General features: G+C 40.8%; 1 protein-coding gene across 1 annotated transcript in view; it reads left to right on the top strand.

The window, feature by feature from the left end:
- The window catches only part of LOC149815467 (gamma carbonic anhydrase 1, mitochondrial), an 85,164-nt gene that overhangs the window by 53,333 nt on the left and 10,643 nt on the right, over positions 1–21,188 (top strand). Inside the window, exon 2 of the mRNA XM_089990337.1 lies at positions 10,513–10,656. Coding sequence (XP_089846463.1) covers positions 10,513–10,656 — 144 coding nt within the window. The remainder of the gene's footprint in view (positions 1–10,512; positions 10,657–21,188) is intronic.

Genomic DNA, 21,188 nt, shown 5'->3' on the forward strand with positions numbered 1-21,188 from the left:
ACCTACTCAGCATTTAACCAAGAAATGAACCTATCTAGTAATAATTTTTTGTTTATGTTATTGTTCACGCAGAACTCTCAACCAAAAACATCATCTAAAGGCAATTTGCAGTTAGCTGATCTGGCCTAAAACTTACAACAACAATATTTGCAAAGTTGTCATCAGCTGACACCATATCTGCAGCACTCTGATATTCACAAAAGGAAATAAAAAAACATTATAAACTGGCATTCACAGCACTCTGATTCCAATGTTATGATGGCCAAGCCTCGTAAGCCTACCAAACATAATGTCATATTAACTTCTAAGTAGCTCCAAATTAAAAAGATACTATGACAACTGTTAAGTGCTAACTAACATCAAATTCTAACATAAGCAAAACAGGCTCAAGCAACAAAATGAGTATCTCCAGGTTCACGAATTGCAAGTTGTAAGCTGATAGTTTGTAGCAGTTCTACATGTGTGACCCTGTGCCTATATGTGCTTGACCTGGTGCAACACTCTTTATGTTGAAACTTCAACTGGCATTCACAAGCACGTTCATGGGTCCAGGTCACAGGCCATGCTATGTAAAAATATGTATATCTAACCAGTATTATAGTAAAGTTGCCAGGAATTTTCCTCTTCTCTGCAGACTTATGTAAACTTCAATTTGTGATCAGTTCAGTCCAGACTTCAGATACAGTGAAAACTAAAAGAACACTTAAAAACCATCAAATGGAAAAAAGGATAAGGCACACATATTCATGCAAGATGAAATCTGAAAAAGCAGAAAGCAAATGCTTCAATACAAGTGCAATCTTACAAATACAAATTCTTCAATACAAATGCAATCCTACAAATAGTCTCTTCTCCTTTTTTCAGGCTGGGGACTGGCATTGGTCGACATGTCAATGGCGAAGTTAAAAACTTTTCCTGCAACATGTGTTACTAGAATTCATTTAAATAAGATTCTGACAATGATGCATTCTTGTGACAACTCTAAGTCCTCATTAGCTATAGATGATTAGTTTTCATTTGTCCTGTGATTCACAATTTATCCATTGGGTAAGGGATGAAAGTTCCAGCCCACACATCGATTTGAATAAGGTTTCAACAGCCCAACAAGTTTGATGCAACAAACCAAGCTGGGGCCAGGTCTAACTGGGCCTGCTAATCTGTCTGGTTAGGACAATTAAAGAGATCCTGACCAGGGTTACCGGAAGCGCCATAGGGCATGGGAAAACGTACTTTCCCGAAGCACGTTTCGGAAGCGCAAAACGTGGCGCTTCCGAAATGTGCTGGAAAGCACCAAAAAAATTAGAAGCACGCTTTCCCATTAGGGGAAGCATGCTTCCCCCTCGCTTCCCCTTCTTTTTTTCATTTTTTTTGTGTTTTTATTTTTATTTTTCTTTCTTTTTTCGCTTTCCCCTCGCTTCCTAGGTCGCTTCCAGTTCGCTTCCAAGACAATTCTTGGTTCGCTTCTAAGTCGTCCCGTGCTTCCTGCTTCCTAAAATTTTGAAAGTGCCTCACTTCCCGCTTCCGCTTCCTGCTCCTGCTTCCCCGACTGGCAACTCTGATCCTGACCCCAGGCCAAAGCTCAACCCAATTGTTCACTAGGCCTATGTAACAAATAATGATGTTAAGTGCCAATAAAGTCATGGAGGGAAATGAAGCTTTATTCAGTCATAATGTATCCAGTAGAAGAGTAATTAACCAGACCCAATATGTAAATTGCTTTTAAGATTCCAAATTACTATCATATGCAAGGCAATCACAGTTCTCGGTATAATGGAAACAAGTGCAAAGACTAATAGGAGTTTGAATGAAACTTGGTGCTTCTCTTATTTACATAATTAGTCAAACATATTGCTATATAGATTTATGGAAATACAACAAAGCACAAATGTAATTTATAGCTGCAAACAAGCCCCTAAAACAAACTATTGATTGACAAATAATTTCTGGTATTAAGTTTTGTAGGACATAATCAGTAGGGTTTCAACAAAAATGTTGGCTCAAGTTATATCCCTCATGGAACAGGTATCTAGTTGACTGGCCTGGGTTGATGCATTTAGCTCTTGTTGTAATGGATCTAGCTGTGAAAACATATATCATTTCAGACCAAAATTTGATAACCCAAATCTGCCTGATAAATCTCAGCATGGCAGGATGGTAACCTCAACCACTAAAACTTGTTCATGATAGGTTTTCGCACAGGACATATGAAAAATAAACAGTTTTGATCCAGATGCAACATAGGTCCAACATGAACATACTGATCAAATCATGCTCCTAATTCATCAATACATATTTAGATAGATTCAAAACAATTAGCTTCAATTTCACATAGACAAATTTAGTTTTTTTTTGGAAAATCGATTGGATTAAAAAACCGATTATTAACAGATCAACAAGGACAAAAACAAAACCAAAAAAAATTGTCGAGTACCAAGGAATTCAAAAACAAAGCTACCAAAAGAGCACAAACAAAGAAAAAACCTAGATCAAAACGAACCATCTTCACCTAAAAAAATCCAAACAAAATAAAGAAAAACCCCAAACAAAATAAAGAAAACCCCCTAACCATCGAGAGAGAGAGTATGAAGATCACCCTGCCATCGATGGTGAAGTGTCGAGGAGGCCACGATGGTGTTCTGTTCACACAAGCAAGCCACAAGAGGCATCGTGAAAGTAACCCTAATGCCAGAAGCATCGGAAAAGTAACCCTAATGCCACATTTTTATATGTGACATATGGGTAATTAACGGGAATGAGCTTGGACATCATTATTACCTTACCATCCCGACGATGAAAAAACTCTCATCCCACCCCTTCCTACAGGAAGGAGCTTTTTTCTCCTTCCTGAAATCTCAGTCATGAATCACCGTTACAGATGAGGAGTTTTATTTAAGGCTTCCAAACTCCTTCCCATATGGAAAACGTGGGGCCCACGTCCTGGAAGACCTTCCTGAATCCAGGACGGGGCGCCAAATGTGACCTAAGCCAATGAATGCGAAGTTGAGTTGAGCTGGTAGTTGTTCATTGCATTGACTAAATTTTTGCTGGTGGATGAGCTTGCAGTCTGATTCTGGTATTGTTGATTGAGATGTAGAGCTTGCATTACTGTGCAGACAGTTTATTTAAGTTGCTGATCCAATAAATTAATGCATGTGGATTTTCGTTGTATTTGTGTGTTTGAGATTCTGTGATTGAATTTGCGGCAACTTCACAAGTATTAGGATCCTGGAGAGCTGTTGTCAATCTTGTAGATTTTTGCGTGTTTAATGTTTGAGAATGCTGCCATGATAAATCTGTCGTCGGCATCACCCTTTTCTCTTCATCATTTTGTTGCATCTGTTTGGTTTATGTTTGTATGTGAAGACATGGATCGGATTGATCATGTTTAAGGAGTGTATACCTCTTAAATTCTTAACTGTCTTTTTATTACTTTTGATGATCTCATATTGTTTTTGAAATATTTGATTTTGATTTTTTTTTTCATTCGGGAATTTTGACATCTGGGTGCTCAACAATTGCTTTTCTTGCCCCCCTAAACCCCTTCTAGTTTGAAATTTGTTGGGCTTAACATTCCCAATTTTAAGATTTTGATTTTCCCACAAACTTTGTAGCCTTTTTGGGTTCTGCTTGTGTGTGAAAACTTAGGTTAATTTGTATGGTGCGGAAATAATACTGTTTCTTCTGCAACAGAACCGTTTTCGTGGGCTGAGAGAGGCTCCACATGGGATAGTGCGTGGGTCCCCTTTCTGTGTGTTTTAAATGCACCCTTAGTTCTTGCTTAGGTGCCAAACCTTCAGGATGCAGTTTGAATTTCAAGTCCTACAACCTTATTGATCAAATTATAGTGGAAGTGAAATAGAACTCAGCCTCTCAGAACAATTTCATATATTCTGAAAAGAAAGGTTCATGGTAGATTATTTTTAGAATTTACACAACATTTTTCACACGTGAATTTTGATTTTTTTATAATGTTTTATTGAACAAACTAATTGTACACAACATGCAGTCTGCTTAGCAATAATTGTCAGCCACTAATCAATTACAAGGTTGTTATATGCCACACTATATATTGTGCATTGTGAGATTTTTTAGTGTATGAAGTAAAACTGGTTGCTCTTCTAGAAATTTATTCTCTAATATCTTTTATTTAACGTCCACAATATTACATTTTGCTTTTGTAAACTACCCGCTGCCATTTTTCTGTTTAAGTGGTGCTTTCTTGAATTTCTTTGAACAGGAAGATATACTAATAGTCATCCAGAACAAATATATCTTTGGAATCAACTTTTGAACATATTTAGCATGGTAGTTTAGATGTGATAGCTGGATTGGTCAGGGTCATGCTATCTTAATTGGTTTTAGTTTGAACACCTTGAGGTCTATCAAGGTGAGATGATTATGGCTATTTGTTGATTCTCTGGCCATGAACGTGACCTGTTTATGGCCATACGACCAACATGAATCTCGATCGTGAAATAGCATGTTCTTCCTTTTCATATTATAAATAAAAGAGCTTCAAAGCCATTTGAGATTATTTGTTCTGATGTTTGGGGACCCGCACCTATTCCCTCTCTTTCTGGCAGTCGTTACTATGTTATCTTTATTGATTCCTATTCCCGTTATACTTGGATATATTTCTTAAAACACAAGCATGAAGTTTTTCAAATATTTCGGGAATTCCATTCGATGGTCAAAACAAAGTTTGCTTGTGATATTGTGTATTTACAATGTGATGGTGGAGGAGAGTATTCATCGAACGAGTTTATTGCCTTTCTTCGGGATAAAGGAATAAGTCGACAGGTTTCTTGCCCTCATACTCCTCAACAAAATGGGGTTGCAGAGAGGAAACATAGGCATATTGTTGAGAGCGCGATGAGCATGCTACATGATAGCAATGTGCCCGTTAGTCTCTGGACAGAAGTTTTTCACACATCTGTTCATATCATAAATCGTCTTCCTATGGCACTTTTGGATCGGAAATCTCCCTATTATACTTTATTCGGGCAACATCCCTCTTACGATGAGCTGCGTGTTTTTGGTTGTGTATGTTATGTACATGTTGATTCATCTCTGCGGAATAAGTTTCAGGACAAGGCTGTCAAGTGTAGATTTGTTGGGTATGTAGATGAATACAAAGGTTATCGATGCTATGACCCTACTACAAAACGTATTAGGACCTCCAGAAATGTTGTTTTTGACGAACGAAATTTTCAGGTTAATGACTGTGCAGCGTTGCCATCTCGAGAATTAAAAGTATATGATCCATGGATGAGCGCAGATCTTTTTGCTAATACCGGAGAAACATGTCAGACAAATTGTCCTCCCTTCAGCTTGAGTAGGGAATTGAATGACTCACAGATGCATGTTGAATTATCTCCAATTGAGTCTCCAGCTCAGCCAACCCCAGTAGAACGCTTCTCTGGACAGATATATACTAGACGGGACAAAAATACAGAGCCGAGGAATGTGGAAAGCATCGCCAATGATTCGGCTCAAAGGCCGTCAAGCATTAAGCATCCTATTCAACGATGGGTGAGTTATGAGACCTTCTCCCTTGATTTCCAGTTGTTTATGTCTCAGCTCACAAAACATGATGAACCCACTTGTTTTAATCAAGCTCTTCAATCCCGTCATTGGACTGAAGCTATGAATGAAGAAATGGAAGCTCTTCATGAATGCCAGACTTGGGAAATAGTCCCTCGGCCAGAAGCAAAGAATGTAGTTGGCTCCAAATGGGTTTATAAAACAAAGTATAAGCCTGAAGGAAGTATTGACAGATATAAGGCGCGACTTGTTGCTCGAGGATTCACACAACAATATGGTGAAGACTACGATGAAACTTTTAGTCCGGTAGTCAAAATGGGTATTATTCGTGTCATCATATCCCTAGTAGTCGATCGAGGTTGGAGCCTTAGCCAGATGGATGTTAAAAATGCATTTTTGCATGGAGTTTTAAAGGAAGAAGTGTATATGGAGCAACCTCCTGGTTATGCCGAGAAGGATCCTACTGCCTGGGTGTGCAAACTAAGGAAATCTCTGTATGGGTTGAAACAGGCGTCTCGTTCCTGGTTTGAAAGTTTCTCTATGCAAATTCAGAGTTATGGTTTTAGAAGATGCTCTCTGGATCACTCACTTTTTATTTACCAAAAGGCAGACATTGTTATACTTCTTCTTATATATGTTGATGACATTGTGATCACTGGGAGTTCAGATAATCATGTGCAAGACGTGAAGCAGTTTTTAATGAAAACTTTCAAGATGAAAGATTTAGGGGAGTTGAGGTACTTTCTTGGTGTGGAAGTTGACAGACAACAAGACACGTTGACACTCATGCAACACAAGTACACTCTTGACCTTCTGGAAAGAGCCGGCATGACGAATTGCAAACCAGTCAGTACTCCTAGTGTATTACATCAAAGGCTGAGCTCTGAAGATGGTCATTTTTATGTCAACCCTACAATGTATAGAAGTCTCGTGGGAATGTTATAGTACTTGACCTTTACCAGACCTGATATAGTTTATGCTGTCAATCAGGTATCCCAGTTTATGCATGCTCCAACGGAGGGTCATATGGAAGCTGTGAAGCGCATTCTACGCTATTTAAAAGGAACTATAGGAGACGGACTTGTTTATCGCAAGAACGATAATCTGCATAGAGGACATGAACTCATCACTTATACAGACGCAGATTGGGCAGGGGATCCAGATGAGAGACGATCTGTCTCTGGATATTGTGTTTATATTGGACACAATTTAGTATCCTGGAGCAGCAGAAAACAAAAGGCAGTGGCACGATCGAGTACAGAGGCTGAATACAGATCGATGGCTGCAGGCACGGCAGAAGCCACATGGATTAGACACTTATTGAGTGATCTTGGGGAGACAATTATTCAATCCTTTCTTCTATGTGACAATCAAAGCGCAATAAACATTGCATGTAATCCTATCCAGCATAGCAGAACGAAGCACATTGAGATTGATCAACATTTCATACGGCAGAAAGTCGAGATGAAGGAGATAGAACTGCATCATGTTCGAACAGAAGATCAAGTGGCAGACTTGTTTACCAAGGGGTTAACAGGACGTCAATTTTGGCTATTGAAGAGCAAGTTGTACATGATCCAAAATCACGTACAACTTGAGGGAGGGTGTTAAAATATATAGCTTGCGTATGGATCTGGATCCAGATCCATACGCATGGTATGTTAATATAACACATGCTGTATATTTCTCATTAATGGCATCCTTGTAATATCACTGATATTACAAGGATAGTTGTATAACTGTTTATTTATATATTGATTAGGGCTTGGAGGTCGAGCATCTCATTGCCGCCCCAGCCATTGCTCTCTCTCTCTCTCTCTCTCTCTCTCTCTGTGTGTGTCCTGTAGATGCTATACCAGCCAGATCTCAAAACTCGCACATATCAATTATCCAAGTTTCATTTACTTGTACTAGTTCCAAATACCAGTCTAGGCTGTATCTCTGCAAGGCAATGTCTTACAATAATATAGGTTTAGTTGATAAATGTCGAGAAAATCTCAGGAAGAACTTTACACTTAAAAGGCTTCAAATATATAAAAATAGCAGAAATAAGTAAGAAACTAGCATGTCTAGATAATAAAATACACATATAATAGAAGAAATAAATAAATAATGCAAAAGAAGGAAGAAAACATATTTAAGATACCAAAAAAAAAGTGAACAAACTGATAATATTGTGATATTATCCTGGTATATATAATTTTTGATATTTTCAAAATATCATGAGATTTTGCCTTTAATATAGTTTATGAATTTACAGTGATGTTATCATGATATTTTAAAAATATCACCTATATCTATGGCAGTGGTTCAACTTGAAGTATAAGCACCAATCCATAGAGTGGTAACCCTCACAAGAGCTTGCTTACAAAAAAAAAGTGCAGCTTTCTCAAGCCTTTGGTGATCAAAAAATGGAAGGGAAGTAGTTGGAGGTGGTTAGTAAGAATCCAATTAGAGCATACTTATTCTAATATGCTGCCATTACTTCTATTTTCTTGGAGATATGATTTTTGATCTGGTGATGCAATATGCAAGCAGCAGGACACCAATCCAAATGTAGATTCTATATGCAGTTCAAGAATTGAAGCCTTCAAGGAGGTTCAGGCAGATAGTGGGTGATTTGGACTTGAACTTGATTATTCCATATTTAATGTCTGGAAATAGGTTCTCTTACTGAAAAGGGATTGGGGTAAATTATGGTTGGAGAAGACTGAAACATTAAGAATTTTGTCTGTTCTTTGTGTTCTGCTTCCTTTCCAAGTTTTGTAGTTGGATGCCTTGGGTTGGAGAAAGTTAGATTAATATTGGCCCTTATCCTACAACAAATTAGAATCAGATCTTTGATGTCTTGCTCATGATCCCTTGATCTTCACGGCAGGACAACCCCACCATCTTTGTGATATATATTGCAGGTACTACATATCATTTGGGATGCTGTCTTGTGTTTGAGCTTCTAAGGTTTGTGAAAAATAGAGGACCCTTGAGTCTCTATCAGGATCAATTTTGGTGGCACCCTTGTCAGACTCTCAAGGGTGAAAGAGAGCATGGTGAACTATTATATCCGATCAGGCTTAGCTGGATTTTAATCAAGCCCGTGTAATGGCCCAGCTTATTATAGCCAAAGTGAAAGGAAAGGTTAATTTTTTCATCTGTATTATTGAATTGGGCTTCATTTGGATGGGTGGACCCGTTTTGGCAAAATTTCTAGCAAACCTGTGCCTGGGTCTGCTTCCATGTTGGGTCTGTCTGGTTCTCTGAGTTTGGGCCCAAGCGTGGACAAAAAAAGTGATCTGATGGTCTTGTTAGGAAAGCAAATTACGTTGTGGTCCAAGCTGAGCTTCATTACTTTTGCGTGGGGCTAGGCCTAGATACAATGACCTCATGGAATATTTATGATACATCCTCCTGGTAGAATCTTATATAATGGTTGAGGAAATCAGTGACGATCTAGTCTTGCTTCTTTTGTCAACTAAGGGGAAAAACATTGTGTATGATTTCCTCTTTCCTGAACTGGATCTTGAGCAGATGGTGGTCAATGTACACAAAATTGAAAAGCCAATGCCATTGGCCATCATCCAGTTTCTTTAGGTCTCAAAATTTACGCCTGAAGTAATTGGAGGCTCTCTAATGGCTCTATTTGAATCATATCTGGGCGCATTAGCTTCCATCTTCTTAATCTGCTCAATATGATGTCTTTCCTTTTTCCTAGGCTGTCCAGACATGGATATGGACATGGGACATGGAATGCCAATTTTGTCAAACATATGGCACAGTGGTATGTGCACAAAGAATCTACATTCTTATTGCACAATGAGGTTATTGAGTCAATTGACTAAAAGTTACAAGTTATTTCAATGTTATGAAAACAATAATAGCGAACAATACAAAATAAAGATTTAAATCAGAACATAGATGAAATCATGGGCATAGCGTTGTCTGGGTCCATAAAGGTGCTGGATTGCCAGGGATGCACAAGCTAAGTGAAGTGTCAGCATGACCTTTTATGCATCTTCATCCTCCATCTCCTCTTCTGCACTTATATCTTTCCAGTTGCTTCCTAGCTTCACATGCTATGATTATTGCTATCATTGTTCTCTTTTCCAAGAACTGATGCCCCTCCTAATCCATTGGAGGTCGTGCATGACGTGGAAAGCCACTCATAGACCTTGTATTTCATTTCTTCAGAATATAACTGTTGTACTAAACTCTTTCTTTAGACATCATCTTCAAAATCTTAACATAGGAACCTGGCATATCTTGTTATCCCAGTAAATACTGGACTATTGTCTGAAACTATCCTGTCAGATACTGAACCACCTTTGGGCTTTTGGGTTTTCTGGTGTCCTCTTGTTTACATTGGATCTGGATCAAATGTAATTCAATTACTCAATTAGATGAGTAATTCATGAACTATCATTTCCCATTGATGCCTCAGGTTCTATGTGCCTGTTATAACTTCCTATATATCTATGCAATTGCCTATATATTCTCATGTTTGACTAATAGATGTAGCTTTGCCTGATTTGCTCATTTTTTTTCCATTACTTGTATTCTTAAATCTTGACATGTCTATGTGTTGATGCTAGGGCCCTATGACAAATATTTAGCATCATGAATCTTATGATTTTGGATTTTCTCTTTTGATTTTTCTCTTGTTTTATCTTTTTAATTTTTCTAAGTAGCCATTGCCCTAATCAATCTCTTTGTGTGCCACATACAAAATGCATGTTTTTTAATGACAAATTTGTACTGTTTTTTAACTATGAAGGAAAATATTTGTTTTCTTAAGACACATTTCTTTGATTTTGTTTTGTTTCTTGTGAGAAGCGTCACATGCAATTGTAAATGTTCAAAGTATCTGCTATGCAATTCTCTGAGGTTCTGCATTTCTGTTGATCCAAAAAAAAAGTGACTAACCATTCAATGTTAAGAAATGTTCTAATTTGTTTAATTTTCAAATGATTATAGTATCAAGGCACCGGACACTCATGAATATCTTTGACAAAGTCCCAAGTGTTCATAAAGAAGCATTTGTTGCTCCAAGTGCTTCAGTGATTGGAGACGTACAAGTGGGGCCATCATCATCCATTTGGTATGGCTGTGTTTTGAGAGGTATGCCGTAATCTTGAAATGTTGCCATCTTGATTTTGTATGTATCATTAAAACAATCATTTTCAGTTTTTTTTAGTATAGAGATTGTTGTATTTTGAAACTGTGTGGTATTTAAGTTCAACTAGTATCCTTTCACAAGAAAGACTTGATGAAAGCTTACATCTTGTCCTTTTCTTATCCTTTACCTTTTTTATAGCTCTGGCCTAAGAAAATTTAATTATATAGCATTGATTACCAGTCAATGAGAGAAGGAAAGCAATTTGGAGCCTTATCTTTATCTTTCCAAACAATTATTCAACCAAAACTAAAAGCACAATGGTCAAATTGGGGGGCTAGAAAAAATGGAGGCAAACAGTCTTAGTGCGGCTTTTGCTTTTGGTGAAGATTGCAGAAAATCTGAGGGACAATCTTGCCTAGAGTTACTAGGTCACATGATGATTTGCATTAGAGTTGTCTCTATTAAGCCTTGCTGCTGCTGAAAATTGCATAAGGCTACCAGAGTGTAGGTGATTGGGGCTGCCAGAAGCTGGAATAATGATGACCAAAAATTTATGTAGGTTGAGTATGTGATAGTTGAAGAGTCACCTGAGATAGATGGGGTTCTTGAATTTAGGTGACCTCTCACCGGCAGGCTGGGGTGTTGCTGCACAACTTCAAAGTTGTAGGGCATCATTTTCTAGTATAGTCCCTTGTCAATGTTGGCAGCTAGGTCTGGGCGGGATTCTCGAGTTTTTGGTTTCAAAGAGTTATGCAATCTACCGAGGTTGTAGACTTGGGTCCTAGATCTAGTAACGTCTACAACATGGAATCATCTCCTAGTGACAACCTTGAATGATCATTTTATCATTGACTACTTTCGGAGTATCAACTTTCTTATCATATGTGATTTCAGATCTGAAGACAATATCAAAAACAAATTTGGACTGAGACATTAGATAACCCCTAAGAGAGTAAGCAACTTTAATTCTTAAGTATTTTAAAAAACTCAAATCAGTCATTTCAAAGTAGTTTTAAAGAAGTTATTTAATATTTTCATCTCTCTGTTTGTCTCCTTCGGTAAAATTAGATCATCCACATAGAGGAGAAGGATGATGATACTTGCATCAGAAGTCTTAACAATGTTGTGTCAGTCAAACATGATTGAAATCCAATATAAAGCATAACATGACTAAACCTATCATGCCAAGCTTTCGGTGCTTTCCTAAGTTTACAGAGAGCTTTGTTCAAATGAAGAACTTTTCTCTTGAGAATAGTTATCCCCGATAGTGCTTCTATATAAGCTTCTCCAACTAGGGTTTCATTAAGAAATGCATTTTTGACATCCATTTGGTACATAGGTCATTTTCTAACAGAATCTAAGCCTACTAAAGTTCTAACAGTGGTCATCCTAGCAATTGGACAAAAAGTTTCTTCATAGTCTAATCTGGCTTTGTATTTTTCAAATGTTCCATCACTCTTGGTTTTCACCTAATATATTCATCTACAACCTATACGTTTCTTTGCATGTGGAATGTCTTGAATAGTCCATGTGATGCCACTGACTACTTGGGGTTGGTTCGCAAACGCGCCTAAATATCAAATTTGAATGCGGAAGCGATTTGGTCTCAAAACAGGATATAATTTTTTAAAACAAATTCAGATTTGATGGATAAATACAAATCAGATCGAGTATAGGTAGTTTGCACGATATATATGTACATATATAGATAACGAGTACGATGCAACTTGCAGCAAAACACTCCAAATATAACCTTCTCCAACTTCCACCAAACGCCAAGAATCAAGATAAAATGCACTTCAATAGTTGTCCACAAAACAATCTGATTTGCCACAGAAATTTAAAAAGTGATACAATCAACAAGCTAAGACGGCAAATACTGATTAGAAAAAAAAAGATAATCAATAAATGCAGTTTGGCAGACTATGTTAACAGGTCTGATAATCAAAGATGGTTCCAAATTTTACGAATGAAAACAGGTAAGTGCACACGCACATATGCAGTCTAAACATGGACAGATTCGAATTCTTAAGCAAAAAAAAACACGAAAAATCAATGTCCAGTATCACACCGGCTAATGGAGGGACTGGCTGATGCTGGACTGGTTCAGCGTGGCCGTTCCAAACCAACCCAGAGCGTGTATGATGCCCAGCAGGTAACAAAACTAAAATTGAGACAGCTCGCCAAGCAACACAATACAACCTCGAATGTGAAGGCACGTTGAGAGTTTCAATCGCGCGGTATATATTGGAACATGGATCAGTCAACAGAACAACAGTTAAACATGATGCAACAGGGAACAAATCAGGTTGCTGGGGCAAGTTCAGATCACACAAAATGAATTCAGTCAGAGTCCAGCTAACGATGTTGATGAAACAGAAAAAAGACTTTAGATTTGATTTTCCCAAACAGAAAATTCAAGCAAAGATAGTACCAATTTGGAGCATGCTAACAATTTCAGTAAAACAGAGATTCATTTTTCTTTGCAGGAACAACAATTGTGATTTTTCTTTCACACACTACGATTATGCATGCATCAATGAACGGAATATAGAAATATATATCAGGTTGCAAAGTGTATCTATTAAAATATGTAGCCACACATTACGGTTCAACGACAACTGTCCACCATGATAGGGATCTTGTCCGGCTCGGTTTAGCAAGGGCCTGCTTCACGTCCCAGCCACCAGTTGCAAGGTTCACAAATAATAACTGGTGCACTTTGCACCCAGCTATGTCACCTGGGTACGGGTATGACACGGCAATTCCAAAAAATGTGGGTGGGGACATGGCTAAATATATACTAAAAAATATATATTATATACAACAACAACAACAACAACAACTACGCCTTCATCCCAAAACAATTGGGGTCGGCGATATGAACCAAAAAAGAAAATCATTCTGGGTCTTCCACATGAATCCTTCTCCTCCAATCATTTCTATCCAATGCCATGTCCTCGGTGAGGTTCAAAGCATTCATATCCTTGTCCAGGTACCAGTACCCGTGTAGACACAAGTACAACACCCTAAGTGTTGACACAGTTTCGGCACCCTAAGTGTCATGTCCCGGTTACATAGGCACCCAACTTCTTCCTAGATGCCACACCAGTTGGTCTTCACACCAAGCTCCAAGTGAAGTGCAGCAAGATTCCAACGCCAGGGTTCCAAACAGCAGCAAACACGACAAGGTAGGGCATCCTTCACGTCCAGCAAAGACTTCCAAATAAAGGACGTCCCACTCGGTTCCTTCAAGTGTGGACGTCTCCAAGAATAACTCCAAAGCCCAATCACAGTTTGCAACAAAGCATTCAAGTTCCTTTCTTCTCCAAGTTCACCCACAAGTTCACAAAATCTCTCCCAAACCTCGTTCTTTTCCTCTCTATTTTTCCTTTCCCCTTTTCCAGAATTTTTTCAAAATAAACAAAAGTCCCTTTTCTTTTTTTGCTGGAATGGTTTTAAATGTGGAGTTGTAGCATGGCCTCTCATTGGCCACAAGGGAGGCCACCTCCTTGATGGTCAATGAGGAGCCATTCTTTGAATTTTTTTGTCCCATTCTCCTCTTGGTTGGCCAATGGAGAGCCACCAAAGGAGAAGGGGCTGGCAAGCTTGGGCAACACTTCTTTTCCAGCCCAATGGGGTTTGAAGAGAGGTGACTAACCCATGGTTGGCCACCTCTCAAGGCTCACACCCTCTAGTACCACAAAATGGATCTTACAAGGTACTAAAAGTCTAGAACTATCCAGATTCGTAGAATCCAACTCTTATAAAAAATAAAAATAAAAATTACAACTTAAAATTTAAATATAACATAATTTGGAAACTAAATAACACAAATAGTTTATGAGATATGAGTGATCAAAATTCTCAAAAAAATTAAAATGTGAAATGACAATTTTGCCCCTAGACCCCATTTGGACCCAAATTGGGCATTTTTGGCTTGGGGGTCATGGGCATGGCAATCTGGATTGGGTCCCGCTCCTCGCGTACATCCAGATTGGTCTAGATGCACTGCATCACTAGGTCTTAGCTTTCTCAAAGGCAGAATTCTAACTCTATTCTAATGGCTTCTACTCACTCAGAATGTTCTTTGGCTTGAGCATAGGTTGAGGATTCAATATATGAATGGATTAAGGCAATAAAAGCTTTGGAATTAGGTGAAAAAGAATCATAGGTCACAAACTTTTCAGGTAGTTTTGAAATTCTAGATGACTTTCTAGTTTGAACTTTAAATTTATTTTCAAACCATTTTGCTGTGGTGTGCGAGAACAAGATCTTTGGTGTGTGATGCCATGAAGGTTTAGATAATCTTTAAATTTCTTTTGATACAAACTATCCCCCTGAATCAGTACGAAAGCTAGAAATATCATTTTTAAATTTATTTTTGACTAAGTTGTAAAATATTTGAAAATGCCAAAAAACTTAAAATTTATGTTTAAGAAAATAGATCCTAAGTGTTCCAGACCGCCATGTTTTTCACTTTTTTGCTCTGATGTGTATACCTCTTTGGCACTCTAGAGTGCCCCACAAGGCCTTACGGCCTAAGTACCCCGTGTATTCGGACCCTCTCTTCCCCTCTTGATGTAATTTGCTTTCAAGTATCTATAAAGAAGCTTTTTGCATCTCTCTCTCTCTCTTGTGCTTGTGCATACGCGTACTCTTGCTTCCGCTCGTGCGCGTGTGTTGTGCGTTGCTTGTGCGCTTAAAAGGCCTGCCTTCGGTGTGTGATTGCCCGAAGCTACGTCACGGGGGCCTTCGCTTCCCAGCCCGTGACAAGTTGGTACCAGAGCCTTGTCGACATTGGGAGTGACAATGGCGCCGAAGAAGATTGCCATGACTCCTTCAAGCAGTGTGGTTCCTGCTGAAGAGGACTTCATGGCCGATGATCGGGTGTCAGCCATCTCGCGCGATGTGGCGGAGCTGACTGGGTCAGTGACCAAAATGGAGAAGTTGGTTAATGGAACTTGTGTTGCTTTCAGAGATCTCAATACAGAGATCAAGACAACAGTAGAGGGAGTGGAAGACTCGGTGGAAAGTCTTGCCACTAAACTTAACTACTCGGTGGAGGACTTTTCCACCAGATTTGATGATTTGTTGGGTCGGTTCAACATCATGGCTGCTGAATTGGATGTTGTTCGACGAAAGAATGAACAGTTAGAGCGGCAGTTGAGAACTGCCCCGGCTGGCGGTGTTGCGACATATGTGGAGAGACCACGTTACAGGCTACCTGAGCCCGCAAAGTATAAAGGCACGCGGCACTCAAAGGATCTCGAGAATTTTATCTACGAGATGGACCAATTTTTAGAAGCTGCGAGGATAGAAGAGGACGCAGATAGGCTGCTTACCGCAACAATGTACTTTGCGGATGAAGCGACCCTTTGGTGGAGATGTCGCTTAGGTGATGTTCGACGGGGATTGGTTGCTATAACCTCATGGGAAGACCTCCAGAAGGAAATGCGAGACTACTTTCTACCTAAAAATCAAGAGAAAATGGCCCGCAAAAGGTTATTGGCATTGAAACAGACAGGGTCAGTACATGACTACGTCAAGGCATTCTCTTCGATAATGTTGGAAGTGGAGAGAATGGATGATGAGGATCGGTTGTTTTACTTTGGCAACGGGTTGCAAGGATGGGCAAACCAAGAACTTATCCGGCATGACCCCACAACACTAGCTGAGGCGCTTGCGGTTGCAGAGAAACTTGCCGAGCTGGATAGGAATGACCCTGCATTTCAAGGCAGACAGCAGGGAAATGATCGCAACAACCGAAGGGACAATCGGAGAAATGACCAAGGACAAAATGCTGGTTGGGGAAACCAGCAGAATCATGGCCGTCAAGATGGCCAAAATAATAATCAGAATTGGAATAACTTCCAAGGCGGTAATTATCGCCGCCGCGACTGTCGCATCTGCCATGGGGATCATTGGCAGGATACATGTCCCAATAGAAACCGCGGTCAAGGGAATGGAGATAACCGCGCACCCCGAGTTGCGAATGCTGTTCAGGGTGAGGAAGATGATCAACTTGCAGAAGCGCCAACAGTTGGCGCAATGCAGATGATGAATGCCGTAAAGGTCGCAACCAGTGTGGAACCGATGGTATGCAAAGAATTGATGTATTTGGAACTTTTGCTCAACAGAAGACTTACCAAGGCATTGGTAGACACGGGTGCCACGCACAATTTCATCTCGCGTGAAGAAGCAGAACGGTTGGGATTACAGTGGGAACAAAAAGGGAGCCGCATGAAAGCGGTTAATTCAGAGGTTAAAGCCATCTATGGCGTTGCTCGGGATGTACTAGTGCGGATCCACAACTGGTCAGGAAGGATCGCGCTATCAGTCGCGCCCATGGATGATTTTAAAGTCATCCTCGGGATGGAATTCTTGAGAAGCAACAAGGCAGTGCCGATGCCCCACCTCAACGTTGTCAGCTTTGAGAGTGAGAGTCAGCCCTGCATGGTTACTGCGATGACAGAAAAGCCTTGTGAGCGTTTGGTGTCTGCGCTCCAGTTGAAGAGAGGCATGAAAAGTGGTGATGAGACTTTTCTTGTCACAATCCGGGCTACAGATGAGGTAGAAAAAGTCGCGGATGTCTCAGAGGCCTTAGCGCCAGTATTAAAGGAGTTCGGTGATGTTATGCCCGCCGAGATGCCGAAGAAGCTACCTCCGAGGCACGAGGTAGATCATCAGATTGAATTAATACCGGGTGCACGGCCACCCGCAATGGCTCCTTATCGCATGGCAATTCCTGAGCTGCATGAATTACGCAGACAATTGGATGATATGCTCGAAGCAGGAATCATCCAACCATCCAAAGCTCATTTTGGAGCGCCCGTGCTCTTTCAAGCAAAGCACGATGGGTCGAAGCGGTTGTGCGTCGACTATAGGGCACTGAACAAAATGACGGTGAAGAACAACTACCCGCTTCCTTTGATCGCAGACTTGTTTGATCAACTTGGAAAGGCGAAGGTCTTCTCTAAGTTGGATTTGAGATCGGGCTACTGGCAAGTGAGAGTTGCAGAAGGGGATGAGGCAAAGACTACTTGTGTAACGCGATATGGGGCGTTCGAATTCCTTGTCATGCCCTTTGGCTTGACGAATGCGCCTGCTACCTTTTCGACCCTAATGAATAAGATCTTCTACCCGCACCTTGACAAGTTTGTCGTCGTCTATTTGGACGACATAGTGGTGTATAGCGACTCGATGGAGCAGCATGTTCAGCACCTTCAGATTGTGTTTCAGACTTTGAAGGACCACGAATTGTATGTCAAGCGAGAGAAGTGCCTATTCGGTCAAAAGGAAGTCCATTTTCTGGGGCATATTGTTGGAGGAGGCACTCTCAAAATGGACCACAAGAAGATTGAAGCTATTCAAGCATGGGAGCCGCCCTCTAAGGTTCCTGAGTTGCGCTCTTTCTTGGGGCTTGCAAATTATTACCGACGCTTCATCAAGGGATACTCGCAGATTGCGGCTGCACTCACATATCTGTTGAAGAAAGATAGACCATGGCTATGGTCTGATGCCTGCCAGAAGGCTTTTGATGGGTTAGAACATGCCTTGACAAGGGAGCCAGTGCTGAAGTTGCCTGACTGTTGGCAACCCTTTGAAGTGCAGACCGATGCATCTGACTTTGCTATTGGTGGGGTGTTGCTCCAAGAAAGACATCCCATCGCATTTGAAAGCAAGAAGTTGAACGACGCTGAACGTCGATACACGGTGCACGAGCGCGAGATGTTGGCGGTCGTGCATTGTCTCCGCACATGGAGACACTATCTCTTGGGATCACAATTCGTTATGCGCACTGACAATGTTGCGACAAGCTACTTCCAAACTCAGAAGAAGCTGAGTCCAAGGCAAGCACGTTGGCAGGATTTCTTGGCAGAATTCGATATGGTCCTTGAGTACAATCTAGGCAGGACCAATGTTGTGGCCGACGCCTTGAGTCGAAAGGCGGAACTTGCAGCTTTGCTCGCTTGGGAGGGCAGTGTGAGCCAACCGACGAGCGATCTCCTTGAACAAGTGCGAGAAACTTCGAAAAGTGATCCAATGGCTCAACAATTGATTGCATTGGTAAAGGAAGGAAAGACGCGGAGATTCTGGTTAGAGGATGGTTTGCTCCGCGCTGCGGGCGATCGTCTATATATTCCGCGACAAGATACCTTGAGGAGGCGCTTGATGCAGGAGTGCCATGATACTACTTGGGCAGGTCACTCAAGACAACAGAGGACCTTGGCATTGTTGGAACATGCATTTTATTGGCCGCAGATGCGCGATGACGTAGATGCCTATGTGCGGACTTGCTTGATTTGCCAACAAGACAAGCCCATCAATCAGAGACCCGGTGGACTACTGGAGCCTCTACCTGTGCCAAGTCGCCCGTGGGAGTGCATAACCATGGACTTCATTGTAAGCTTGCCGAAAGCACAAGGTTACAGTTCGATTTATGTGGTTGTGGATAGGTTCTCGAAGTATGCTATCTTCGTGCCTGCCCCGGCCACCTGCTCAGCCGCTAATACTGCAAAGTTATTCGTGCGGAACGTAATTAAGCATTGGGGAATTTCAGAGAGCATCGTCAGTGATCGTGATGCACGCTTCACTGGCAAGTTTTGGCGAGAAGTGTTTCGCTTAATGGGGACGAACTTGCATTTCAGCACAAGTTTCCACCCCCAAACCGACGGACAGACAGAGAGAATAAACGACATGCTGGAGGAATACCTGCGACACTTTGTTAGTGCCAACCAAAGGGATTGGGTTGATTTACTTGATGCGGCTCAATTCTGCTACAACCTTCAAAAGAGCGAGTCATCCGGCCATAGTCCATTTGAAGTCGCAACAGAACAACAGCCGTAGACTCCACACTCCCTTGCTGTGCGAGGACGTGGAAAAGCACCTTATGCATACCAGTTTGTCAGGAACTGGCAAGATCAGACAGAGTTGGCGAAGGCATATCTAAACAAGGCAACCAAGCGCATGAAGAAATGGGCAGATGAGAAGCGTCGCCCAGCAGACTTTCGAGTTGGAGACAAAGTGTTGGCCAAGCTCTTTCCTGACTGCACAGCTATCTTTCGGGGCCACCACCGAGGCCTTATTCGCAAGTATGATGGCCCCTTCACCATTATCAACCGTGTGGGAAACTTGGCGTACCGGCTGGACTTGCCAGCAAACTTTCAAGTGCACCCGGTATTCCATATATGCAACCTGAAGCCATTCCACGAAGATGAAGGAGATCCTCAACGGAGCATGCCTCAACGTGCTCCGATTCCGCAGCGAGCTCCTTCAACAGTTAGTGTACCAGGCAGAGATCCAGATATCATCCTCAACCATTCCAACAACTATCTAGGGGAAGTCAAAAAGTACTTAGTGCAGTGGAAGGGATTGCCAGAATGTGAAGCCACCTGGGAGAAAGCCAGCAGCATGTTTCAGCATCGATAGCTTGTAGAAGACTACCATGAACAATTGGCGTCGAGGACGACGCCAACTTAGGCGGGGGAGCGTGTTCCGGACCGCCATGTTTTTCACCTTTTTGCTCTGATGTGTATACCTCTTTGGCACTCTAGAGTGCCCCACAAGGCCTTACGGCCTAAGTACCCCGTGTATTCAGATCCTCTCTTCCCCTCTTGATGTACTTTGCTTTCAAGTATCTATAAAGAAGCTTTTTGCATCTCTCTCTCTCTTTTGTGCTTGTGCATACGCGTACTCTTGCTTCCGCTCGTGCGCGTGTGTTGTGCGTTGCTTCTGCGCTTAAAAGGCCTGCCTTCGATGTGTGATTGCCCAAAGCTACGTCACGGGGGCCTTCGCTTCCCAGCCCGTGACACTAAGTATGCTTAGAGAAATCATCAACAAAAATTACATAGTAAACCACCCTTTGATATAGTTGGTGCCTAGCCCCACACATCTGAATGCATTAACTCAAGCGGTGTAGAAGCAACAAAAGTTCTTTCTTGAAATGGTAATCTCTTCATTTTCCCAAGAATATTGTCTTTACAAGTAAAATTTTAAGATTTATAAAATTTTTCCAAACTTGAAAAATATTGAATTTTGAATACATTAGGATGACCAAGTCTTTTATGCCATAAATTCAAATCTATTTTCTGAATGTTATAACAAAAAGTCTTCTTGGGTATTTTTAAAAAATCTATGTAATATAGGGCTCCTTTCCTATGGCCTTCCTTAATCAGCTTCCCTGACTGGCGACCTTACACCCAACAGCCATCAGAGGAGAAGGAGACGTTATATTCATGATCATATATTTGATAAACTGATAAAATATTTAAATTCAATTTAAAAATGTCTAATTTTTGGAATAGTAAATTTCTTTGAGTTTTGAAAAGAGCTTTTGAAATTCTATGTTCTTTTTATCTCAAGAGATGTACCATCAACAATAAACACATTAAACTCGCTTGAGTTAGTATAATATTCAAATAAAATATCATCATTAGGTGTCATATGAAATGAAACACCAAAGTCAAGAAGCCAAGGAGATTTACCGAGAATGGAGAAGGATGAAACAACGGCTCCAGTAGATGAAGATGCT

This window comes from Nuphar pumila, chromosome 15, assembly GCF_984573655.1.
Source record: "Nuphar pumila chromosome 15, dmNupPumi1.hap1.1, whole genome shotgun sequence".
In the NCBI taxonomy this organism is placed as follows: Eukaryota; Viridiplantae; Streptophyta; class Magnoliopsida; order Nymphaeales; family Nymphaeaceae; genus Nuphar; species Nuphar pumila.